The sequence below is a fragment of the Manacus vitellinus genome, unplaced genomic scaffold, assembly GCF_001715985.3.
Source record: "Manacus vitellinus isolate BGI_N305 unplaced genomic scaffold, ASM171598v3 scaffold_13_pilon, whole genome shotgun sequence".
Lineage (NCBI taxonomy): Eukaryota > Metazoa > Chordata > Aves > Passeriformes > Pipridae > Manacus > Manacus vitellinus.
This window is the reverse complement of record NW_021938999.1, coordinates 10,769,187-10,792,555: the sequence shown is the minus strand read 5'-3', so window position 1 is coordinate 10,792,555 and position 23,369 is coordinate 10,769,187. Positions and strand designations below refer to the sequence as shown.

General features: G+C 42.3%; 2 protein-coding genes across 10 annotated transcripts in view; one reads left to right on the top strand and one right to left on the bottom strand.

Moving 5' to 3' along the window:
- The window catches only part of KMT2E (lysine methyltransferase 2E), a 61,488-nt gene extending 45,417 nt beyond the window's left edge, over positions 1 to 16,071 (top strand). For 4 of the 9 annotated variants that reach the window (XM_018068054.2, XM_018068056.2, XM_018068057.2 and 1 more), the window contains 12 exons: positions 351 to 605; positions 783 to 927; positions 1,667 to 1,920; positions 2,070 to 2,126; positions 3,032 to 3,595; positions 6,504 to 6,805; positions 8,559 to 8,647; positions 8,749 to 8,862; positions 9,012 to 9,103; positions 9,994 to 11,460; positions 12,838 to 12,946; positions 15,745 to 16,071. In XM_018068054.2, the coding sequence (XP_017923543.1) occupies positions 351 to 605; positions 783 to 927; positions 1,667 to 1,920; positions 2,070 to 2,126; positions 3,032 to 3,595; positions 6,504 to 6,805; positions 8,559 to 8,647; positions 8,749 to 8,862; positions 9,012 to 9,103; positions 9,994 to 11,460; positions 12,838 to 12,909 (3,411 nt within the window). In that variant the 3' untranslated portion in view covers positions 12,910 to 12,946; positions 15,745 to 16,071. Of the gene's footprint in view, positions 1 to 350; positions 606 to 782; positions 928 to 1,666; positions 1,921 to 2,069; positions 2,127 to 3,031; positions 3,596 to 6,503; positions 6,806 to 8,558; positions 8,648 to 8,748; positions 8,863 to 9,011; positions 9,104 to 9,993; positions 12,220 to 12,837; positions 12,947 to 15,744 lie in introns of those variants that run through there. The other 5 variants (XM_018068063.2, XM_018068062.2, XM_018068059.2 and 2 more) reach the window with 5 other exon arrangements.
- The window catches only part of SRPK2 (SRSF protein kinase 2), a 93,317-nt gene continuing 83,947 nt past the window's right edge, over positions 14,000 to 23,369 (bottom strand). Inside the window, exons 14-15 of the mRNA XM_029958077.1 lie at positions 22,141 to 22,233; positions 14,000 to 15,649 (exon numbers count right to left, since the gene is read on the bottom strand). Coding sequence (XP_029813937.1) covers positions 15,465 to 15,649; positions 22,141 to 22,233 — 278 coding nt within the window. The 3' untranslated portion in view covers positions 14,000 to 15,464. The remainder of the gene's footprint in view (positions 15,650 to 22,140; positions 22,234 to 23,369) is intronic.

Here is a 23,369-nt window from a genome sequence, read left to right as displayed (position 1 = left end):
TTATTACTAAATTGACATTCTTAAGTACAGTTGATAGGGGCACTTGTATAGTATGTTCGATGAGAATGAAATTCAGAAGAACTAAATGTAGTTTACAACAACAACAAGAACAAAAAAAAAAAAAGCCCCAAACTGGTATGTAAACAAATCTGTAGTGATTTCTTCTGCTATCCCCATTATTTCACTGAAACTGTCCTCATTCTCGCTGTGTATTTTTAAACTTGCAGCCTGGACACTAACTGTTTAATTTGTGTAATGGTTGACAAGATGAATAATTAGACTAAAAAATTTTTAAATGCCACTAATAAAAACCCTCATAAAACAGTAATTTCTTTTCTCTCTCTGTTTAGCACTTGGTCAGTGAATGGTTAAGTGAAAAGAGTGATAAAGCAGGGAAACCTACAGACAGTCTACCAGAAAGGCCTCTACGAATAACTACAGACCCTGAAGTTCTGGCTACTCAGCTGAATTCTTTACCTGGTCTCACTTACAGTCCACATGTTTATTCAACTCCAAAGCACTATATTCGTTTTACTTCACCATTCCTTTCAGAAAAAAGGAGGAAAAAAGAACCTGTGGAAAACATTACTGGCTCTTGTAAGAAGGTAATGCTTCCCTTCGCTATGGTTCCCCATCCCATATTAATTAAAAAGAAGTCTATTTGCTAGCATAAATTTAGGCAGAAGAAAAGCTGGTTGGCAAAAAATTTCAGTGGTGATACGCACTTTGAAATGTTCGTCATTAAACTTCTGAGTCACTAATGTGAACTTGTTGTCTTACAGCGTTGGTTGAAGCAGGCTCTGGAAGAAGAAAATTCAACAATGATTGATAGATTTAATTCACCATCACAAGAGAGATCTAGAAGTCCAGCCATCAATGGTGAACATAAAAGTCCTCTATTACTGAATGACAGCTGTTCCTTAACAGGTGTGAAACTTTTACTAGTACACTGCATAAGAGTTATATCAACGTAGCTGATTGTGGAGAACTGTGTTTTTTAAAGTGATGTTACTTTCTTTGAAAGAAATGCTTCATTGCATAGGGCTTGGGATTTTTCCCCCCTTTAATGTACGTTAGATAAGAAACCACCATATCTCATAGCATTTACAGTCAACAAAAGACTAATGTTTTTGACTGTTAATAGTAAGAGATCAGGTGTTAAATTACTTTCCATGCTGTTCTGTATATTTAGATTCCTTTAAAACTCATTAGGCCTGTGTAGCACACAGGGGAAAAGCTGTGTAATCTTTTAGGCATAATAGAAAATGGGAACGCACTAAAAACTAAACACACTTCCTTAAGGATATGGAACCTGTCAGATGATTGCTGTTTACAGTCCTGAACTTACAATCTCCACTTTTTAGCTGAACAGTCTTAAAAATGCATAAAGTTGACTTTCCCTTTTCTGGAGACACAGACAGTTCTTCCCAGCATCTTAACACACAGATTTCAGTTACTGATATATCTGTAGGCTGTTAAAGAGTTTATTTTTCAGGAAGTCTGTAGGCTGTTAAAAGTTCATCTCTCAGGAAGCCTGCCCTTAAAAGATTTTTGTAACCATGCAGGTTTTTAGTGTGGAATTTGTAATTTCATTACATAAAGTGACAACTGTAAGTGATTGCTGTATCTAGATATCTTCCAACTTTTTTCTAATTTTAACACACAGATCTAACCACACCACTGAAAAAGCGAAGACTGTATCAGCTGTTGGAGTCTGCATTCTCAGAAACCTCCACACCTACTCCTTCTCCCTATGCCACACCAACCCATGCTGACATCACTGCCTCCGAGCCATCCTTGTTTGCTACTCCTCCTAGGGTAAAAACAGAAGATGAAGCTTGTAGAAATGGTTACAAACCCATATATTCACCAGTTACTCCTGTAACTCCATGTATACATGGAAATACCATGCACTTTGAGGTGAGATTTATGAAGAATTTTAATGTGTTCAGAGAATGTGTTTGGACATTCCAGTGTCAATCGGTATTTGTACTCCTCTTACAAAGGGGGTTTTATATTTCTCCAAGGTAAAAAATAAATTGACTTGCAATTTCTTCTTCTTTATTCAGAATATTTCCTCACCTGACAGTTCCCCAGAAATAAAAAGGCGAGCTTACAGTCAAGAGGTAAGGAAACATGCACAAACCTGCAAAGGGGATCTTGATTTCACCTGTATGGCTGCACTGTTCTTAGTAAATGCTGTTCACCAGCCATTGCAGGTTTCTCACAATGTAAAGGGTAAATTCCCTATAGGTTATTTGCGTACTGCTTTTTATTTCCACTTTACCTGTTACATTCTCTATTTTAAACTGGTTTCTTTCTTTTTCCGTATCATTTAAAACTCCTCATGACTGTAATGGAAAGGAGTAACTACTGTAATTTCCAGACAGGAACAGAAAAAGAACACTTTGCTTTCCAGGCTGTAGTTAGATTCAGATTAACATTTCTCCTTGTTACCAGCATCTCTTAATTATTTTTGTTGATCCCAGTTATGCTCAGAGTAAGACAGCAGAGCACAAAGGTAGTAAATGGGCTTAGGTGGATTAATTGAGAACCATCAAGTGCTGTTGGAATGTGCCTGGGTACTCCCAGTGTGCAGAATGCATGTGTGTCCTGCTTTGTCTCAAAATTCAAAAGTGTCTTGGGAAAACTTTTTTCTCCTTCTTTGAAATAAGTGTTTTGACATTGAGGAGAATCTCCTTTATGTTGAGTTGAAGCAAGTGCTGTGTAGCTTCCTGGCCAGGGACTTGCTGCTGCTACCACTGCTCTCCTTCTTCTGCGAGTCATAAAATAAAATCTGGCAAATAATGTTTATTTTTACTTTGATTAGTGTGCATTTTGTTAAAATGCTTTAACCTAATACATGGGAACAGTAGAAATAAGTGTCTGGCTGTAGAATTGTTTCTTAAAACAGATAAATTCGTGGTACTTTAAGGCTTTTAATCCCACTTAGAGGCACAGCTAATTGTCAGAGTAGTTGCAGTTTTGATGGAGTGTGAAAAAATAGTTGATATGTGTTTTCTTCACACAGGGTTATGACAGAGCATCGATTCTAGCACTGAATTCTTTCAGAAATTCCAGCCTGACAGAAATGGGCCTGCAAGAAATAAAGACTATTGGATATTCTAGTCCAAGGAATAGGACTGATGTCACACGGCAGTGCACTGGAGAAATGGAATCTGTGTCAGACCTCCAGCTGGGACTCGAAGTAATTGAGCAAAGTGCACTGCATAAAAACCTGGAAGCCCCCACACATGATAGGACTGATGCAAACAGCCAACTAGAAACTGCTCATTGTGGACGGGGCACAATTTATTCTTCCTGGGTAAAAAGTCCTGACAGGACAGGTGTAAATTTCTCAATGAATTCTAATTTGAGGGACTTGACCCCTTCACATCAGTTGGAGGTAGGAGGTGGATTCAGAATAAGCGAGTCCAAGTGCCCAATTCAGGATGATGGAAGAGGCATGTTCATGGAAGCATCTGTTTTTTGTACTTCAGAAGATGGAATTGCACCTGGCTTTGGAAGGACTGTCAATAACGACAATTTGATGGATGGAAATTGCACACCCCAGAATCCTCCACAAAAGAAAAAGGTTATAATTTTAAGAATCATTTGGTCTGCCTTTCGTCAACTGCTAATGATACTTCCATAACAGAGAGAGCCCTAATGTAGTAAAAACCAACTGGTGGCTCATCTTTACATACTACAGTGTAATAGACATTTTTGAGGGGAAATAATGAAGGGCAAAGAGTAAAGCTGCATACAGCCATCAGTAAAGTTATTTTTTCCAAGTAATAGATACAAATTAACTTCTATTTCATATGAGTCTTAAATTAATTGCTCAATAAATTGCTTTTCAGGTTTGAAAATGGTTGCTTATGCCATTTGGTGTTACACTGTTCTATTATACAGGATATATAGTAGCATCATAGAGATGATATATGTGAACATCTGTTATGAATTACTGCAAGAAATTGCACTAACAGATTTAGGATACTCTGACTTTAAAGTCAGAACTGCACAGAAATACTTAGTTCCAAGGAATATTTTTCTTGACTTAATTTGGTTGTTGGTTTGGGGTTTTTTTATCAAATACTGTGTTTGAAAAATAAGTGCAATTCAAATTTGCTACTCTTCATGAAACAGTTCTTGTGGGTAAGTGGTGTGGTCATGGGCAACTCGAACCAGGATTGGAAGTTGCTTTGCATAGCTCTTAGATTGCATTGTAGTGTCAGGTGAGTCCCTTTGCAGGAAGGGTATCAGACATGTCTGATGATCTCCAGAGCAACAGCCTGCCAGTTCTGTCTCATCAAAGACTGTAGTATTCTTTCTTGTTTGAAAGATGTGACTTATTTTCTTTATGGAAGTAGTGATGAGGGGGGTGGGGGCATTTTCTGTGTGTGTACATACATGCTCCATGGGGTTTTGGTTTTTTGGTCACATTACAGCCCCTTGTATGTGCCTTTTCCCTTCTGGGCAGGGAGCATCCTGCTGGGGAGCACTCAGGATTCTTCCTTCATCAGTTCTCCAGCAGAACTGGGTTTTTGTTTACTTTGCTTCAGGCTGAGACATAAACAGAGCGAGATTGGTAGGAATTGTGTTCTTACCTGGTCAGGGTCCTGAGAATTTTATAGATCCGTGTGTTTTACTGCAGCCCTGCTGTTTTGGCAAACGCCAAAAGAAAACATAAGCCAAAATTTCTGTAACTTCACATTCTTCTTTGTCTGAAGGCTAAATCAGTCTTAACAAATCCCAGCAGCACTTCATGCTTCAGTAATCCTCCTCCTTTCTCTTGATGACAAGGATTCTTCCAGACTGTCACTGATGAGGGCTGATGCTACACTAATCCCTGAATAAAAAAAAGGTGTGGCTGCCCCCTATCACCCCTGAATCCTGGGATTCCTGTCTAAAATTTTCAGTTTGAAGAAACAACCAGAGAAAATTGCATCTGTATCGCTGAAGGAATGGGCTTTAGGATTTCCAAAGACACACACACAGAAAAATTTGCAGGTTTTGACCATATAAAAGGAGGTGGTGGTGGTGGGCTAGATCTCACCAAAGGTGAAAGGTGAGAATTCAGGAATTTTGTAGGAAATAAATAGAAGCCTTTTTCCTAGGATCACATAAGACAGGAATATCCTAGGGCAGGTCTTTGGAGGAGGTTTTTTCATATTTCAGTGTTCCTGTGAACATTTGTTTTGCTCTTTTCTCTTACCATTGCACAAGTTTTTCCCTTTTCAGTACAGTCCTGTTTACAGTGGCCACACCACAAAGGCTTTGTCTGCTCTTAACATTTAAGCTTTCTTTAAGTCAATATTCTTCAAGGGTCTCTGTCACATGGTGTGGAAATACAAAGTTATTTGAAAGCAAGATCGGTTCTTCACCTGAACTTTTTTATGAAAAATTAGGTACTTCTGTTTTTACCCTGACATGTGGTTGAGTCTCTAATGGATAGAGATCTGTTTGAAAGCAAACAAAGAAAAACCCTTAGGACTGCAAACAAAGCAGGCTGCCTTGCTTTTCTCTGTGTGTAAAAATGGATGACAGCTTTTATTGAGGACTAAACCAGTTAAACATTAATTTTTTTTCATTATTACACATTAGTTTCTTGGTTTGGATGTTGTATGGTTCAGAGTAGGTTGTTGATAACTGGGAGAATTAATAGATATTAAATGTCATTTTCACCAAAGTAGTGTAATTTCTGAATAAAGTAGGTCTGAAGGTCAGTATTTCAGCTCTTTGCTTCAAATCCTGAAGATTCATAGTGAAAATGTTGGAACATTATTTTTCTCACTGATGACAACTTACTGTTTAAACTGATTTCTATTCTGTGGAAGGTCTGTGTAGGGATTTTACATACATACATATAAAGTAGAAACCACTTTTCACATATCATTATTTTTGACAATAAACTTAGAATTAGCTTAAGAATATGTTCTTAATCAGTCTCTTTTAGCATGCAGTAAAGACAGAAATTCAAAATAAACTCTGGGGAAAGAATGAAAATTTAAGTTGCAAATTCTGTATGTTAAGAAAAATGTATGAAGAGCTTTGATACATGCAGCAGAGTGAAGCAGAAGGGTAGTGGGTTTTTCATACAAGGGAGTCAGGCTGAGAGCACAATGTGACCTCGAAATTTGCTTTACTGTATCAGTATACTCTTACTAATGCTGCAGTTCCAGGAGAAACTGTCCCTTGTAGCTACAACCACAGGGAAACTTTTTGCTGACTTGTGTTATCTGCTTCTTCCCTGAGGCAGAATACATACTTGTTCTCTTGGCAGAAGCTTTTTTATAACATCATCTTTACAGTTTTTAGTAGCTCAGTGCTCTGTAAATTCACTGCAGATGTGGTGAAATTTCTTCAGTTAATCTGTCTTCATTTTCTTTTAGAACCAATTAAATGGTCTTACTAAAATATTACATTTAATTGAAACTGAGAAATGAAAGAGGTAAAACTTCCCTTCTAATGTTTGTTTTCTGGGTTTTCTTGCTCCTTAGGTGTCCTTGTTAGAATACCGTAAGAGACAACGAGAAGCTCGAAAAAGTGGCTCAAAGACAGACAACTTTCCCCTGGTTACTGTATCTCCTCATGCTGCTGGTGGAGGAAATACAAGTAATAACAATGGTGCTAATGATGGGTATAACAACAGTGGTGAAAATGGGGAGCAAACTGATAACACTGCAAGCCTGCCTTTACCACTGCCAGCTACTGTTTATAATGCAGCTCCAGAGGACAATGGCAACAACTGTGCAATTAAGGAATCTTCCTCCAGTGAGAAGAATGAACCAGAAGTTCAGTGGTAAGCCACAAAACTGTAGGACTAAAATTCAGAAGAATTATGTACTTAAATCCAAGTCTTTCCTATTTGAAATTAGTTTCCATTAAGGGTGCAGTGGCAGATTACTGACTGGAAGTCCTTTCAGATTAGTGTTGTTGTCTCACCTCTTTCCTCAGAAATACAGAAGATACATCATAAAGATTAAAATATATTAAAAATTACCCATAAGACATTGGTTAAATTATTTTAATTCTGCTTTCCTTTTTTATTTTTTGAGAGCAAAAGAGGTATTAATTTGAGCATTTGTGTCCTTGTTTCCACTCCTTTGTCTGTGGACTGAAGAGAATGTTTTTCATGTTAAATCTCAGACCTTTCTAAAAGTGCTGTAGAGGAAGAGGGTGGAACAGGAGAATTATCTGTATTGATTAACAAAAGCTTCTGGAAGACCTTAGGAGGTCTGTGTTTCAGTCACGTGGCTGGAACATGTGTGGGATGTTTGCTGTAGCTCAGTTGCCAGGTGCAGGGCTGCAGCCCGGCCACCGGCTCCTGCTCAGGGAGGGAGCGTGTGATGACACTGACAGTGTTGTTCAGGATGGTTAAATGGTTCCCTTGTTTGCAGACCATGTGGTCAGTTGAATGCCATGCCAGGTACTCCTAACAACCAAAAATCCTGAGGAGAGATGGAGTATGGATGGGGATGAGATAGAGTGACTTCAGTCTGTATAAAACACTGCACATATTTTTCACTGTGGTTTTGGTAGCCTTAAAGTAGATGGTCAGCTGTGGTGACAGTGTTTCCAAAATGTTAGTGCAAAATAAACCCTGCAGATGTTCTTCATGCTGTAGTGAAGGCCTAACTGTGTTGGGGATGAACATGGGCTGAGGAGTTGAACATCCTTCTGCTCACATGCTCCAGCTGTTCTAGAAGCTGTTCCAGAAGGATTTTGTAGAGCCAGTTGAAGGGAGAGAACGTTAATTAAGTGCAGTCTTAAGCATTCCACCGAAAAGTGGCTGTAAGTTCACTGTGCAGAAGATACTGCACTATATTGTAATCAAAGGATGTGGAAACAGGCTAAACAGGCTGAACTGCTAGGATTTTGCAGTGACCCTGCACAGCAGCACCAAAATTTATTTCAGTGCACCAGTATCATGGAATAATGCCGTATGTCCTTGCCATAAAGGAAAGCAGAGTTTTGTGGAGTGTTGTTATTTATGATGTTCTTGATCAGGTTGTGATTGAGAGATGTAATCCATTGTAAGAGAGAAGATCAGACTGTCATTGTATACCCACTGTCTGGCAAGTAAATGTAGAAGCTTAAACAGAGGTATATTTGTAGTAGTGCACTATTTACAATTCTGGATCCACTGTTAAAGAGAAGATTCTTAACAACAAACAAATAAGGTGATTGTTTCTAGTTTCCAGTTTTGGAAGAAGACAGTTTTCTACAAATGGACACTAGGAACTAGTACCTGTGACCTTTATTGGTTTACTTTTCAGTTGTTTAGAAAACAATCCCACAGATCTACAGGTATTCCCTGATTGAGAGGAATTACTAGTTCCTGTAATGTAATAGGGTTGCAGGAAATCAGTGTATTTGAAGTGGGAGAAAATACATACAAGCCACTTAATAATGTTCCTTATGTACATCCAGTTATTTGGTTTTTACATGCAGCCAACATTGTAAACTCTCTGACTCTGTATTTGCATGTACATTGTCCTAAATTTGGTCCGTGGGAGTACATTTTAAATTTAAAATGTGCTTCTCTCTTGCAGGACTGCATCAACCTCTGTGGAACAAGTAAGAGAACGAAGTTATCAGAGAGCTTTACTTCTCAGTGATCATAGGAAAGACAAGGACAGTGGTGAGATGATTTATCATGTTGATGGTATATAAATCTAACCAGTTCCCCCATGGTAGTCTGTAATCATTCTAATACTGTGTTTGGGTCTGCTTCATCTGTAGGGGGAGAATCATCTTGTAGGCCATGCTCACCGTCTCATGTTCAGTCTCCATCTCATTCAAATCTCATTTCCCAGTTGCAGCTTAAGGTCCCTTCTTTGACTGAATTTATGGAAGGTCAGTAAGCAGATGACCTTGTGTGACACTTAAAATAGTCTCTTGTAACAACTTTAATAGCTCTTTTAAAGTCACATATAAAGAGCTTAGTGATCTCTGCAAAAGATTTGATTTTCCCACTTTGATTTATCTCTGCTTTATTTCTATAGAGCCTGATTCTGAAAATCCAGAGCCAACTTCTGAATGTCCGTCCCCAGATTCTTCACAAAGGACTTGCAAGAGTCCGTCAAAAGCAAGCAAGGTAAAGCAACAGTGTTTGCACAATAAGCATAGGAATAGCCATATACATCTGTGATTTATCTTTAAAAATGTTAATCTTATTGTTTACTACTTAGGTTACATACATACACGTTCATCTATCTGTGCAGTAATTTTACACAGGTAAACACTTGTAAGAATATTTATCCATACACTCTGAAAAGTCGGTTTGTGTGCTGTTCCTTCAGTATCTGTACGTATTTATAGATGATCTTGCATTTAGACAGAGAAGAGATGGTGTCTGGATTCAGTACCAGTGCTGTTCTGAGGGGTGAGTGCTGAAGAACTGGCACTCAGAACCAACAGCAGGGATGTGATTTACCCTTAACAGGAGGTTGCTCTTGTCATGGCAGGGTTTGGCACTGTTTTGTCAGTCAGGGCACTGATAATACAGAGGAGGATGTTGAATAATAGCCTGCGCCATATTAAATGAAGTAATTCAGGTTGTAATGTTTAGTCTGCTTGCTTGCACTACCTCAGCTTTAAAAAGTTAAATCACGCTAAAAATGGCTTTATTTTTGTAAATGGTCTTCTCTGGAATTACTTCTTTCAGATTCAGAAATCCAAAAGTTTTGACATATAACAGATTCAGACTTTGACCTGATGGGTCATATTTCTGTTACAACTTTAAAATACCATTACTAGTCTTTGACTTTGAAGACTTATTGACACATACTTGCTAAAAATAATGTCTTTCTAAGCTTAATCTTTCTGTTGTTCATGTTTTTCTTACACCATATTTTCTTATCCTGCACCTTGACACTTTTTTTTTGCCATCGGGGAGGGTATTCTGAGATCTTCTTTTCTCTCTGCTGCATGCATAGTTGAATATTTTGAATGTCTAGCACTGACTTGACTTTCTTTTCATTCCAGCCCTCTTCACCGAATCCTGTAGTTTCAACGCAGTCACTTGGGAAAACACCCACAAAACCAGATTCGCACTGGGAAACTGCAGCTAATGCACCTGAGACCGAATGTGCGAACCATCCAAAACCTGAGCTGCAACAAAAACAGCTGACAAACAACGTCCAAGCACTTTCAAAGAATCATCCATCTCAATCACATCTGCGCAGTTCTGCTGAGCAACTCTCCCATTCACAGAAGTTGCCTTCCGCACCTTTGAAGCTGCATTGCCCCCCTTCGCCTCATGTAGAAAATCCTCCCAAGTCTTCTACCCCTCACGCACCTGTGCAGCACGGTTACCTGTCACCAAAGCCTCACTCACAGCAATTGGGATCTCCATACAGACCTCATCATCCACAGTCACCTCAAGTTGGAACACCCCAGAGGGAAACACACCGAACCTTCTATCCGGCAGCACCGACCCTTCAGCCCAGTAATCAGCCACAGGCGAGCGGGCCCCTGTTCACTCAGACAACATCAGGACAATCCTCAGCTTCTTACAGTCAGTTTAACCAACAAAATTTGAACAGCAATGCGCCACCTCCCCCACCCCCTCCACCCCCTTCTTCTACTTACTATCAAAGCCAGCAGCCCTCTGGAAACTTTCAGAGCTACAGCCAGCTGAAGGGCAGCATACCCCAACAGACTGTGTTTTCATCTGGACCAAATCAAGCACTTCCTGGCACTGCAGGTCAGCAAACAGTGCCGGGACACCACGTAGCTGCAGGGCATTTTCTGCCGTCTCAGAACCCCAGTATTCATCACCAGGCATCGGCATCCGCCGCTCCGCCGCCGCCTCCACCACCGCCTGCGCCAGGGCCTCACCTTGTCCAGCAGCCAAGTACTCATCAGCAGCACTCTGTAGCACATGTTGTCGGTCCGGTCCATGCCATGGCAGTGGCTCCGGGATCGCACATTCATTCTCAAGCTGCTGGTCACCATTTGCCACCACCTCCTCCACCACCAGGTCCTCTCCCCCACCACCAACCTCCCCATCCTTCAACGGGACACCAAGGTTTGCAAGCACAACACCAGCATGTTGTAAACTCAGCACCTCCCCCCCCTCCACCCCCTCCCTCCAACGTTATCGGTTCGGGCCACCACCCGGCGTCAGCACAAGGGTTACACCACCCCTCTCATCAAGGACCCCCCCATTTCCCTTCAAATGCTCACACAAGCGTGTCCTCCTATTCCTCGCAAGCCCCACATCACACGACGTTAGGACCTGGACCTCAACATCAGCCTGCTGGCACAGGACCTCATTGCCCACTCCCTGGTCAGGGTCCTCACATCCAACCTCAAGGACCAAACAGTATTGCAACACCTACTGCTTCCGGGTTCTGCCCTCACCCCGGCTCCGTGACCCTTCCCCACGGAGTGCAAGGGCAGCAGCAGGCCTCGCCGGTGCCGGGACAGATCCCCATCCACAGAGCACAGGTGCCGCCCACTTTTCAGAACAATTACCATGGGTCAGGGTGGCATTAAAACAGATCCCTTTAGTTATAAACATTTTTAAAATGTTCTGTAATATAAACTGTGTATATTTAATATGTACCTATTCAAGGTACTTTTTAAAGCTTGTACATGATACTTTGTATAAAAGCAAACACCAGTGCTCTTCCATTGTATCCTTTCCATTTTTTGCTTTTTAAAATTCCTGAAAATGTGCTGTTAAGCCAGTATTAGGTATTTCTTTTTATTTTGTAAGTGGACATTCCAGCTGTTTTTTCTGGCAGTAGGTTTGATGCTGCATAATGTTTAAAATTTTATTGTTGCAGTTAAATTCATTTAGTGAAAGTTTTCTATATTACTTTTATACATATGTAATTAAATAAGTACACAGGCTAAGTGATGGCACTAACAGGTTTTTTTTTCATTTTCTTCTGTCAACAGTTTTTTGTGTGCATAGAGATAGGAAACAATGCAATACAGATTTTTATAGTTTTGGTGTGGACATGGCTTTTTGTTTCATCAGTTATTTGCAGAAATTGTAATTTAATGTATAGACTGTTTCTAATGTCTGACGAGTGCTGTAAATACTGTATTTCTTTCGCTTGTAAAGTTGCTTAAAGCTTCTTTCATTTGATATAGTATTGTATATAATAAGTCTTTTGCAAAAAAAAAGTGTGATCTTTGTGAAAGTAGTACAGTATATGATCTTTAATTTTTTTTTTAATATACTGTCACATTGCAGCACTGGTTGGGCATTTTAATTCATGTTAATAAATCACAATTATGTCAGTTTTAACTACTTGTCCTGAAAGGGTGGTATGTCAGCAGGGAAGTGGCCTTAGGTCTGTGGAACACCCCCTCTGCTCCCTGCGAGGCTGTTCACTTCCCTGCAGTTTCCAGCTGTGGCTTTACTTCTGTAGCACAGACAGATGTGTTACAGGCTGGAGGAAGGAGGTTGAGGAAGAATCCCCCCAGGCACAGCAGGGTCTTGGGTCAGTTTACTGATGTTAATCAGGGGCAGTGATGTGGTACAGTGTTGTGTGCCAGAGGTGTTCTGACCTTGGTTACAGCCGTGGAGCCACCTGCAGCTGTAGTTCATTGTAGTTCCTCTTTCCCTTTTTGTAGCTCATCAGGCCCTGCTGTTGGTGCAGACTTTGAGGAGTTGAGTGATTGTGATGCTGCAAGGGGCACAGAATGTTACAAACTATGTAGCACTTCGGTTTTTTAAGGGCAGTGGTTTTTTCCTGCAGCAGAAGAGCAGCAGCTGCTGTAGTGCTTATGGGTGCAGTTATTCTGTAGTGGGTGTGTGACAGTGTCCTTCTATCTCAGCAGTAACTGCTCTCAATTCTGCTCACATAACAGGACGGTGCTCAATGGCTCCACCTCAGAACCAGAGAGGAGAACCAGTGTGGGAGGAAACCTGAAACGGGATAGGAGGGGAAGTGGCTGCTCCTACTCACTGAAAAAAGTGGTAATTCTTTTTAACCTGTAGACAAGACTGGGGCCACTTTTATTTCTAATTTGCCTCTAATTAATTTTATTAGTTAAAATCAGACACTTAGAAATGCTTTCCTGAACACCTGCTGGCTCTGCAGAACACACACTGTGGGGAGTGCGCTATGTGTTGCACTAGCCTGATGTAGGACAAGATTAGGCCATCAACAGCAGAAAAACTGAACCCACTCTAGCTAGGAGTTGCTCATCACTGTTTTTGAAAAAAATCTGCATCAACCTCTTGAGCTCAGTATTCAGAACTGGTTGTCTGCCCCCGCTTCCACACCTCCATGAAGTGACAACATCATTTTGAGTGTAAAACACACACTGCAGGGCAAGGTCTTAAGTGCAGCACAAGGAGCTGCTGCACTGGGGTGCAGAGTGGGACAAGGCCACGCTGCCCCAAGTGCTTCTGCAGTGCCATGGCCAGGCTAGAGGGGAGAGCTGTGCCTGTTGTGCTCACTTGCCTGCCCTGGCTTGACCTGGCACTTTAATCCAGTGCCAGCATTTTCTGTGTATTCAAGAACATGGTTCTAACGTGCAGCAACGGGCACTACAGGGGCCAGGCTGGCTGTGAAGTTGAACATAATTTTTACCTCCAGTTCAAGTCCATTGTGGCATCATCCTTCGCACCAGTGTTGTCCTTGCAGCCATTACAAGCAGTTCCAGGGATGCGGGTGAAGGCACGTGGTCCTGAAACCCAATTGCTGTCAGGGCCTCAGCACTGGATGAGTCTCTCCCACCCGGGGCTTTGGCAGTTCTCTGGAGGAGTGGCTGCCCCAGCCCTTCACTTGTGACAGGAGTTAAACAGGTTTGCTTTTGCCAGGTTTCACCCAGCAGCCACTCCCAGCCCTCCTGCCACAACAGGACTGCTCGGGCTGCTCTCACGGACACCAGGGGGGGTATTTCATAAAGGAACACAGGAAGCTGCATTTCTCTGGCCAGGCTGTGCCAGCCCCCACCCCCCACCCCTCCAGCACAGCAGCTGAGTCGTGGCTAGGCAAAGATTCCAATGACCAGCAACACTGTCTGAAAAAACAAAACACTTTAATTAGACAACTGCAAGCACCTCAAACAACTGGTTATTGTTACAGCATGGGGCTATCTTCTCACAATCTAGTTATTGCAAAGGCATGTGAATAAATTTCATATGGACAAAGTCAAGAAAAAAAGTGGCACTGTAGTTACATGAAGATCAGGAGTAAGCTTACATTCATCCCACTGACTTCTAAAAGAGGCCCAAACACACCTCCATACTGTACATTCTAAAATCTGTATTGCCTATAAGCTTCAGCCTATGCAGCCTTTCCTAGAAAACACGTAATTGTTGCGTGCAACTTACAATGGGCAGTCATATGTCTACGGATGGGAAAGAATAAAGCTAGTGCAATTTCTTTTAGAAACATGTAAAGCTATGAATGGAATGAGCATGATCTCGCTTCTTGGATTATTTTACCCACTGCCCTGTAAATATCTGCAGCTATATCCTTCCTTAACTGACGCCAAGCACACACTTTTATTATAAAAGATCAGTAATTCTACACAGAGAGTGGTTCTCATGCTCTACTTTTAATTTTTTTTCTTTTTCTTAAGGTATAGTACAACTTACAGTGCTTATAAAAAGGCAACACCATATGGTACCATGTCTTCACTATCACATTGTAGGGAAATTGCTATTTTTCTTTTCTTAAAAGCACTTAAAATAGGCAAAAGTTCTAAAAGGGAGTGCTAAATGATAATGCATACTTTATTAGAAAGAAGTCTAGCCTTCCTTTAAAGTGCCATTTGGGGAATGAAATCCTGTAAACCAGAGCCACTTTGTTTAAAATCCAATGAACGGGAACTGCTACAGAATAGAAAGTTTGCACAATTCCTTAAAGCAGTTTAAAGTCCACTACATGCAATTGGTTTGCTATAAAGCTCTCTAAAACTTAAGTCGCTTTACTCTGAAATTGAGTCCCCAGTCCCATATTTAAATGGAAATAAACATTTACAGGGTGCATTTACATACACTATAATACAAGAATGATGTCCCTTTGCCAGAAGATAAAATTGTACAATTCCTCACTGTAACTCAATTCTGACTTGATAAATTTCTTACACTCGTAAATTATATAATATGCATCAGCTAAAATATTTTTTTTTTCATAAATAGTTACAAAACTTGCCAAAACACATGGGGGGAAGTTTCCTTTGTTCAAAAATCTGACATCTGAATGTCACACAACACAAGAAACAATGCTTAAAGACACGTTAAGTGTTTTCTGAAGAAAGTGGGTGAGTAAACTACTAGCTGAAGACAAAAAGACTACCCTTCCCCAAGAACACAGTGCACAAAAAGCAAAATGTCAAACAGTACCTCAAGCAAAATAAAGGTCTGAGGATTGAAGCCAGCTCACGTGTGATCCTGCTAAAGATTTTGTGACAGTCACCATTTAGGTCCAACGCATTGGAAAGTGGTTGCTGGCTTTTATTTTACAGCTGGGAGATTTCTGCTAAGAATTCAGCCATGGATGCCTAAGGCATTCTCCAGCTGAAGCGCGTTTCTCTGGGACCATTTCTAGCATGGGGATCAGGAAATCTGTAAACTGTGCAGCATCTTCATGAGGCCAACCGTACTTCTCCACAAGCACATCAAAAAGACTCCAAGGTTTCAGCTTGGTAATGTGTCGGAGTTCTCCTGCAAACAGAAAGATGAATGGCATTAAAAAACACCTCATTATCCCTGTTAGTGACTAATCCCTGTTTCGTTTTTCTCCCACTCTGCATTCACAGCACCTTGACCAGGCTGAGAATCATTGCTGATGAAGGACAGCACACAGCAAGCTTGAGGTCCTCAAAGGAGACGAATATGTCCGATGTCAAAACCAAGAAACCATTCCTACAGCAGACAGCACGTTATACCTGGACTCCACTGATGTTTCCTGCTGTCTCCACTCTCCCACACACAACAGACTCACACACAGGCTCACACTGTGGGCAAAGAACACTGCAGGCCTTTCCTTCTTCATCAGCCAGTGAACCCAAGTTTTACAAAATCTGCTCTGATCCCACGACAGAGGTCTCAGAAACACAGGTCCCTGCCTTGCTCCATGGCACTTGCCAACAATGCAGCAGAGCAGCGATTCATTCCTAAGCAGAGCAGGGAGGTTTGGCACTCAAGGGATTCTGCTCTGTGTCCCAGGTAAACACCCCCAGGAGGCTTGGTCCGAATCCTTCCTGAGAAGGAAGCACCTGCTGCTGCCCACGTCTCCTTCAACCAACCACTGAGACAAGTGGTGGCAGCAGCTGCAGGATCTGAGTTCTCACAGAGGGGGGGAATTGTACATCTGGCCAACCTGGCAACGTGTCTCAGACCAAAGCAGAGGCAAGCACCTGTCTGCCATTAAAACCAGCAATATTATCCAGGTCAGCCCACAGCTCATCTGGCATGATGGGGAAGACTCTTCAGTTTCCTGCTCCTTCACTGCGTAGGAATGAGGCCTAAAGCCATGAGATGGACCATGAGGTATGTGATGAAGGGATTACCATGGATTACCAGGTTATCAGGCCAGATGACCCTTACTGCTGCAATCAGCTGGGTGGAAGAGGGACTGAGGTGTCACCTTGTGCAAGACCCGCAGCCTTTGTAATTGAGGCTCTTGCTATCCCTTGTTTACGTATGACATGGCTGCCCCCCCTCCATTTATGATGGCAATAGCAGGGAATTTGACTATGGTATCGCCTCCACTTCTACCAAAAGGATCAATCTGACATTTGAAATCCTCTGTGAGGAGGATGACACGAGTCAATGGGCTCACTCATCTCTCTATCCCAAAGCAGAGACACCCATCTAGTAAGATTTGTGCTTCTGACTGTGTTGGAGCATACCCAGGAACACTTGTACGCAGTGCTTGCTATACACTTATATTTTGTACATCTAGTACATTTATCACCAGCAATCTCACGACAACCTATAGCCTGTTGTTTCAATAAACTATACTTGTCACAGATCTGCATTTGTGAAAGTTCTTACTAAACACAACCAGACTTAAGAGCGCCTGATCTGTTCTAAGCAGTAACAAAGCCCAGCTGCACCCAGCCCTCTGATCTCTGAGGACCAGATGGAACACAAGGGCAGTTGTTTTCTGCCATATTTCTATACTCTTAAGGCAAGCCATGGCCATCTCCCTTCTTCTCAGGCGTATGTCTGACCCAGACAGTCTCCACGTGACACAGCAAAAAACTTGAGGCCTAAAGCCATGAGATGGACCATGAGGTATGTGATGAAGGGATTACCATGGTAATCCTGGTAATAACCATGGTACCATGTTACCCTGTGGCGTATCTGCAATGTCCCCTGAACTGCTGAGGAGAGTGATGGGGTCTCACCCACAACAGGAAGCTGAACGTGGCTCCTCCACAGCTTCACAAGCCCACTACGCCATCTGCTAAGGGGGCAGGCAGGCCATACTGTATTTAAGCAAAGTGGTCTGCCAGCTTGGTGGTTATGCATGGCTGTAACCTACTGCCCATAAAACGCCATCAGACATCAGCTCGCAGTCAGAGTCTCTGTACATCCCTGTGGCTAGAGAAGTTCCAGGGAGAAGAAACCTGTGTCAGACTGCCCAAGAGTCTGAGCATCTCAGTGCAATGGAACAAAACCCCCAAAGGCTCAGCAGGCCACATATCTGCTGGCTCAGCCCTCAGCAGAAGGTCCTACAGGGTGAGGTGCCTGAAAAGGCAGCTCTCCAGCCCCTGTCACCAGGTCCCCAAAAGTGCAAGTCTGCAAATGACCCATCACTTGCAAGTGAACAAAAATCCTGCTGGTAAGAGAAACTCAGGATGTGCTACCACCCACAGCTGGCCCACTGTCCTCTTTCCATCTCACAGGGCAGCAGGGTTTCTGAGAGGGGAGTAAGCAGAGGCTGCGTTCTCCTGTTTTGTGTCTGAACATTTACAGCACAAATGTGTCCCATCAGTACCTGCCAGTCAAACACAAAAAGGCTCCGCTTTGGGCCCACAACTGTCCCACAGTATGAACGTACAGGAAGGACAGCACATCTCAGAGCAGCTTACTCATTTCCAGCCTCACTCTCAGCCCTTTAAATCTTTGTGCAACTCTGAAACTTAACTGCTGAAAATCTTACCTTTTGGAAGGTTTCCAAAAGTGTATACTGGTGACTACTTATAAGAACAGGTAGTAAATTATGTAAGCACAGACTCAAATACTGCCTAAAAGCAATAGAAAACAGTGACTTATTATTGAGTGCAAGCAAAAATTTACTAAAAAAAAAAAAAAATCAGGCTGTGTCCATGGCTTCCCCAGCTGACAACAATCATTGCAAGGGTTGTCACAATCATTTACCAAACTAGGCTATCTGTGGGGGAGGGTGTGTGTTTCCATGCAGCACTGTCTTCCTCTCTGCATTATATTGTTTCCCATTATATTGTTTCCAGCATCTTTCCTCCCTCAGATTTGGTAAGGTAAGACTGCATGATGAGGCTCCTGGCGTCACTGTGGAAGGCAAGTTTGTGCTGTTTGAGTACTCCTTATTTTGTAAATGCTCACACTAAGACCAGCACAATATTCAGTAGAGTTTTTTTGCTGAGGAAGGAACTATTTTAGCACTGTGGACTCAAGTTTTCCACAAAAAATTCTATGAAGATTGTAAAAGCGTTTAAGAAGGTAGGATACAGCAAAAATTATGTGTGGGGGCCACAAATTAAACTAGAGCTTCAGTTTTCAATAAGAATCATGATGCTGACCATGGAATCAAAATAGGGTAAGTAAAAGACAATTAACACAACTTAGGGTGGACAAAACACCCTAAGAATTAATTTTCATGTGGTGGGTCCTTTTCATTTCCATCCTGAAGCAGAAGAGAGCAGCACAGAAAACGGAGGTGTCTGCCAACATGTACTTTCATCTATTTAATGAGGCAGGGTGAGGAGAGCAAGCCTGTACCTGTATTTAAGGGAGAAATTAAAAGCACAGGCCCCACCGGTCTGATACCATCCATATTCAGGGCATTACCATGAATTTTCAAAGAAATGCTAAAAATGTAATACTAAGTGAAATCTTCCTAGCAGAAGCTCTTTATTTAGATTTTTTATAGTGAAGCACACAGGAAATAATCTGCAGGGGACAACAGAGCTGTCAGAGCTGTAAAAACCCTTTGCCAAAGCAGAGGCAGCAATGATCCCTCTGAAAAGTGCAATGTTAAGTCAGAAGGAAATCACTAAAAATTGCCGGAGAACCTGGGGGGGAGATCCTATTTAAAGCTCTCTCTGCTGACGACAACACAAAAAACCAGAACTAGTCTATGAAATTTGCCAAAGACAAATTTAAGATGTGTCACCAGGCAAGAGGAGGACAGATTATTGAACAGTAAGACATGGATGACATGAAGGACTGGGGAAGCAGCAGTGGGATATATTCTGCTGCTATGTACATATGACATGGTCCCCAGAACTAACACAAGGACTGCTGGAAAGATCTCCCAGTACAGCAGATGGAAGCGAGGGAGGTGGAGAAGAGCCCTCCCCTTCCCTTCCAGGATAGTAAATGAGCAGCAGTACTTCTCTTTGCTGCACCTTTCAAAAGGTAAAGTCAGCAAATACTGGAAGAAAAATAAAAGTGTTTCAAGTTTTAATGCCAAAACGTATTAATCATTTTTACAGTCAAAATAACTGCCATGAAGACACTGCAGAAAAGGACTCCCTAGAGTTATTACTGGGCTCAATCAAGATCAGACCCTATAAAAAGTATGTGAGCATTTGTGTTATAGTGACTAAGAAGTGACTTGCAAATGCTTTTCCTTTTTAAAACCCACCCTCCAGTTTGAATGTCACAAACTGCTTCAGTCAATTACTGAGAAGGGGCTCAATCCTGTAAACTCATTAGTTCCTAACACCTTTCTTTTTGTGCCTGTGACTTCAGTGGCTCAACTGAAATGCTTAAAAGCTTCTCTCTGAGGTCAAACTTATGGACAGGAGCAAAAATCATGATTTTTTTTATTTTCCCCTGAGGCTGATGTTTTCAAAACAGGGGCCTACAGCAAGTTTTTTAAGCCCACCTTTACACCACAAAGAGAATTCTCTGAAGATCCTCACGCCTGTGCCACAGGGCTTCTGATCTCCAGTGCTCAGGCCACAAGCAGATGAAAACAAAATGCATCAGCTTGCTGGCCTATCTCTGCCAGCCCACCACAGGCAAATCCCTCCTAGGGGCACCAGAGGCTGGCAGTACTGGGATGGCAAGGAAAAGGATACCTCATGCCCAATTCAAAGAAAAGATGCTCAAGTGAGCAGGAAACCTGCTACCTCTGTTATTCCTCCACAAAGCACTTTAGTTTTCCCAGCCTGCAATAGCAGAATAACTGGGATGATCTGAAAATGCAGCTTAGGCTATTAGTCCTTCGTCTTGCATTTGAGATTTTCTGGTTTGAGCAGAAACAGGTGGAATCTAGTCTACTTAATCTTCCATAGCAAACCTCCACTTATGTTTTGTATGGTGGGTGAACCCAAGCCTTTTAAGGTGCTTAAATCCCACCCTGTGGGATTCAAGAGGCACTCTCAGTGCCTCTGAGGAATGTCACTGAAGTTCAGGCCCTAGAGCACAACCCTGACAGTCTGCAGTTGAAGATGCTCATGGAAGCAGGAGAAACTCTCCCCTTCACAGGAATTTTACAAACTGCCCTCTTCTGTGCACTGCCAACACTGCAGTTACTGAATAACTGGTCATTTTACAGTTCTGTGACATCACTAGAAAATGCCAACCCATCTGCTGTAAGGTGAAAATTAGGAACATGATACACTTTAAGGGAGGGTCAGGCTGGGGGGGTCTTACTAATTTAGTCGCAGCCTCTGACAAACAGGAAGGGGCAGTGAGGGCTGGCAGAGGAGCCCTTCTGCAGGCCCTGCCTCACTCCAGCAGCCGCACTCCTTGTCTGGGGGTGCCTGAGGGCCTTGAGTTTGTTCATATCAGTTAACAGGAGATTGTTTTAAGCCTGTTGATAACAGCCTCTCCCTCTGCCCCCTGCGGCAGCTCCTGAAGCTTACTGCCTGCTGAATAGGGAAGTGCTTGTTTTAAAGCCACCCCCTCTAAATTTCACTGGGCTTCCCCCAGCTCTAACGCGGTGGGTGCTGGCAAACAGCTTATCCACTGAATTCCCAGTTACGAAAACCTCGACAATTCCTCCAGCAGCCTTCTCCTCTCCACACTAAAAAGCCCCAGGCACTTCAGACTCCCCTAAAGGGCAGCTGCTCTCTCCTACATCATCACTGCTGCCCTTCTCTGCACTGTGCCTAACACCATTAACAGCCTCCTTGAGGACACCAAGGCTGCAGAGGTCCCTGCCGGACCAGAAATATCCACGCCCAGAACAGGCAGCTCTTCTACAAGGGAGGATCAATCACCGGATCTTGTCCTGCCTCATGACCCCAAGCTGCTGCAGCCCAGCACTGCCCCTCAGCCCCCCAGCACCCCACATGTCCGATGCCACTGGTTGACCAGCGCCAGCCCTGCCGACGAGCTGCGCTCAGGCCTGCGGAGTCACGGGCAAGAGGGAATCCTGTCCAGCAGGAAAGCACTCACCAGCTGCAGCTGACAGCCCTAGATCTTCCCCCAACCATGTAGGAGCTTCATACACACCCTGTCCCTCGATACAGCACAGTGCTGTCTCATACACCGAGGGGACAAAAGACACTTGAGGCATCACCACATTCCCTCACGTGTCAAAGAAGCCCCTGCCCTGCCTGCTCCTGTGAGACCGACTGCACACAGCCGAGTGTCCACTGCCCGAGTATTCCCTTCCCACCTCCGTTATTTCTTACCAGCACCTGCTGGACCACCACGTATGATCTAAAGTTGCTGACAGAGGATTTTCCATCACATTACAAACTACGCAGAGAGTCCTCACATTTGCACAAACATCAGACAACAGATTCACACAGACACTTGTTAACATCCACACTCTGTTGAGCACTTCCCAAAATGAATTTTAAATGAAATACTGAAATGAATACTGAAAATTGTGGCTTTTCTCAGAAAGTCAAGTTTACACCAAAATTCTTCTTCAATAAGAGCTCTCCATTTAAACGGATATATTTCTTCAGTACCCATAAATGAACATATTCTCCTTTTGGATAGCATTATGCTTTAAATTAGTGTTGCATAAATACCGTTACCTTTTTTGGTGAAAAACTCCTTGGAATATTTCCCCAACATAGCGTATTTTCGAGGGATTTTTCCCAGCAGTTCAATGATCAATGCTATGTGGTCTGCATTGGAGAACATTGCCAGCAAAACAGAAACATACAACAGTTTAATCAGTACATTGCATGCACACACTAACACTGGCCCGGTACAGACAGAAATAGATTGATCCTGGTAAAAACCACACGTGCACACTGCTTGCTCAGTGGCTACTTTGGAAAGATCCTTTCAGCAAAACTTCCTTCTCAAAACATCGTTTGAGTATCAGCTGCCACAAACAAGTTTTGCCACGTAATTTAAAATGTACCAATAGTTATTTTTCAGAACAGGTGGCTAAAAAATTAAAAAATTTGCCAGAGATTCCTGCGCATTTTGCTTTTTAAAAAGAAAATTTTGTTGTATGATTTCAGGAAATGCTCCTCACTGGGACGTGCTATAACCAGCAACAGCAATTCCACTTCTGTCTGCATCACGGCACCTTTCAAAAAGAAGAGGTACTACCTCTGCGATTGAAGAATTCCCGAGAATATTTTCCAGATAGAGCAAAGTGCCTTGGGATATTGCCTAGCAGCTCTATGATGTGTGCTATGTGGTCTATGAGGGAGAGAAAAAAAGGATACGGGAGTGGAAGGGGCAGGGAAAGGATGGGATAAAAAAGAAGAGGAAAGAAACTGGAATTAGTAAAAAATCAGAAATAGTTTCAAATCAACAATGTTTGCAGCAAATCCATGCAGAGGTTTCCAGGATCAGCAGAGCTCTGGCATCATTAGTAGCATTTAGGAACAATGAATGATGCCCACATTACCACTGCAAAGAGCATTTACAAGCAAACAAGCATGAAAATGGACAGGTATACAGATGGAAGCAGGAGTTAACTCTGATTTTAAAAAAAAAATTAGTAATTGCCTATTTCAAATAAGAATACACAATGTAAACATTATTCCAGTGTCACTCTTATAAAGAGGAAATACTATCAAGTTCAAATTTGTCGTTTCTTTTCTAAACTAAAATGTTGTTATTTTCAATCAGGTTTCCACACATATGCAGTCTTACAAGAAGGGTAGTTTAATTCCTTCAGGCAGTTGTTAAGTAGATGAATATCTGCAGAAGGGACTTTTTGCCCACCCATTGCTAGTGGTGGAACTTAAAACTAAAAAGAAAAAAAATCATATTTATATTCTGAAAACAACGTGTATGAACA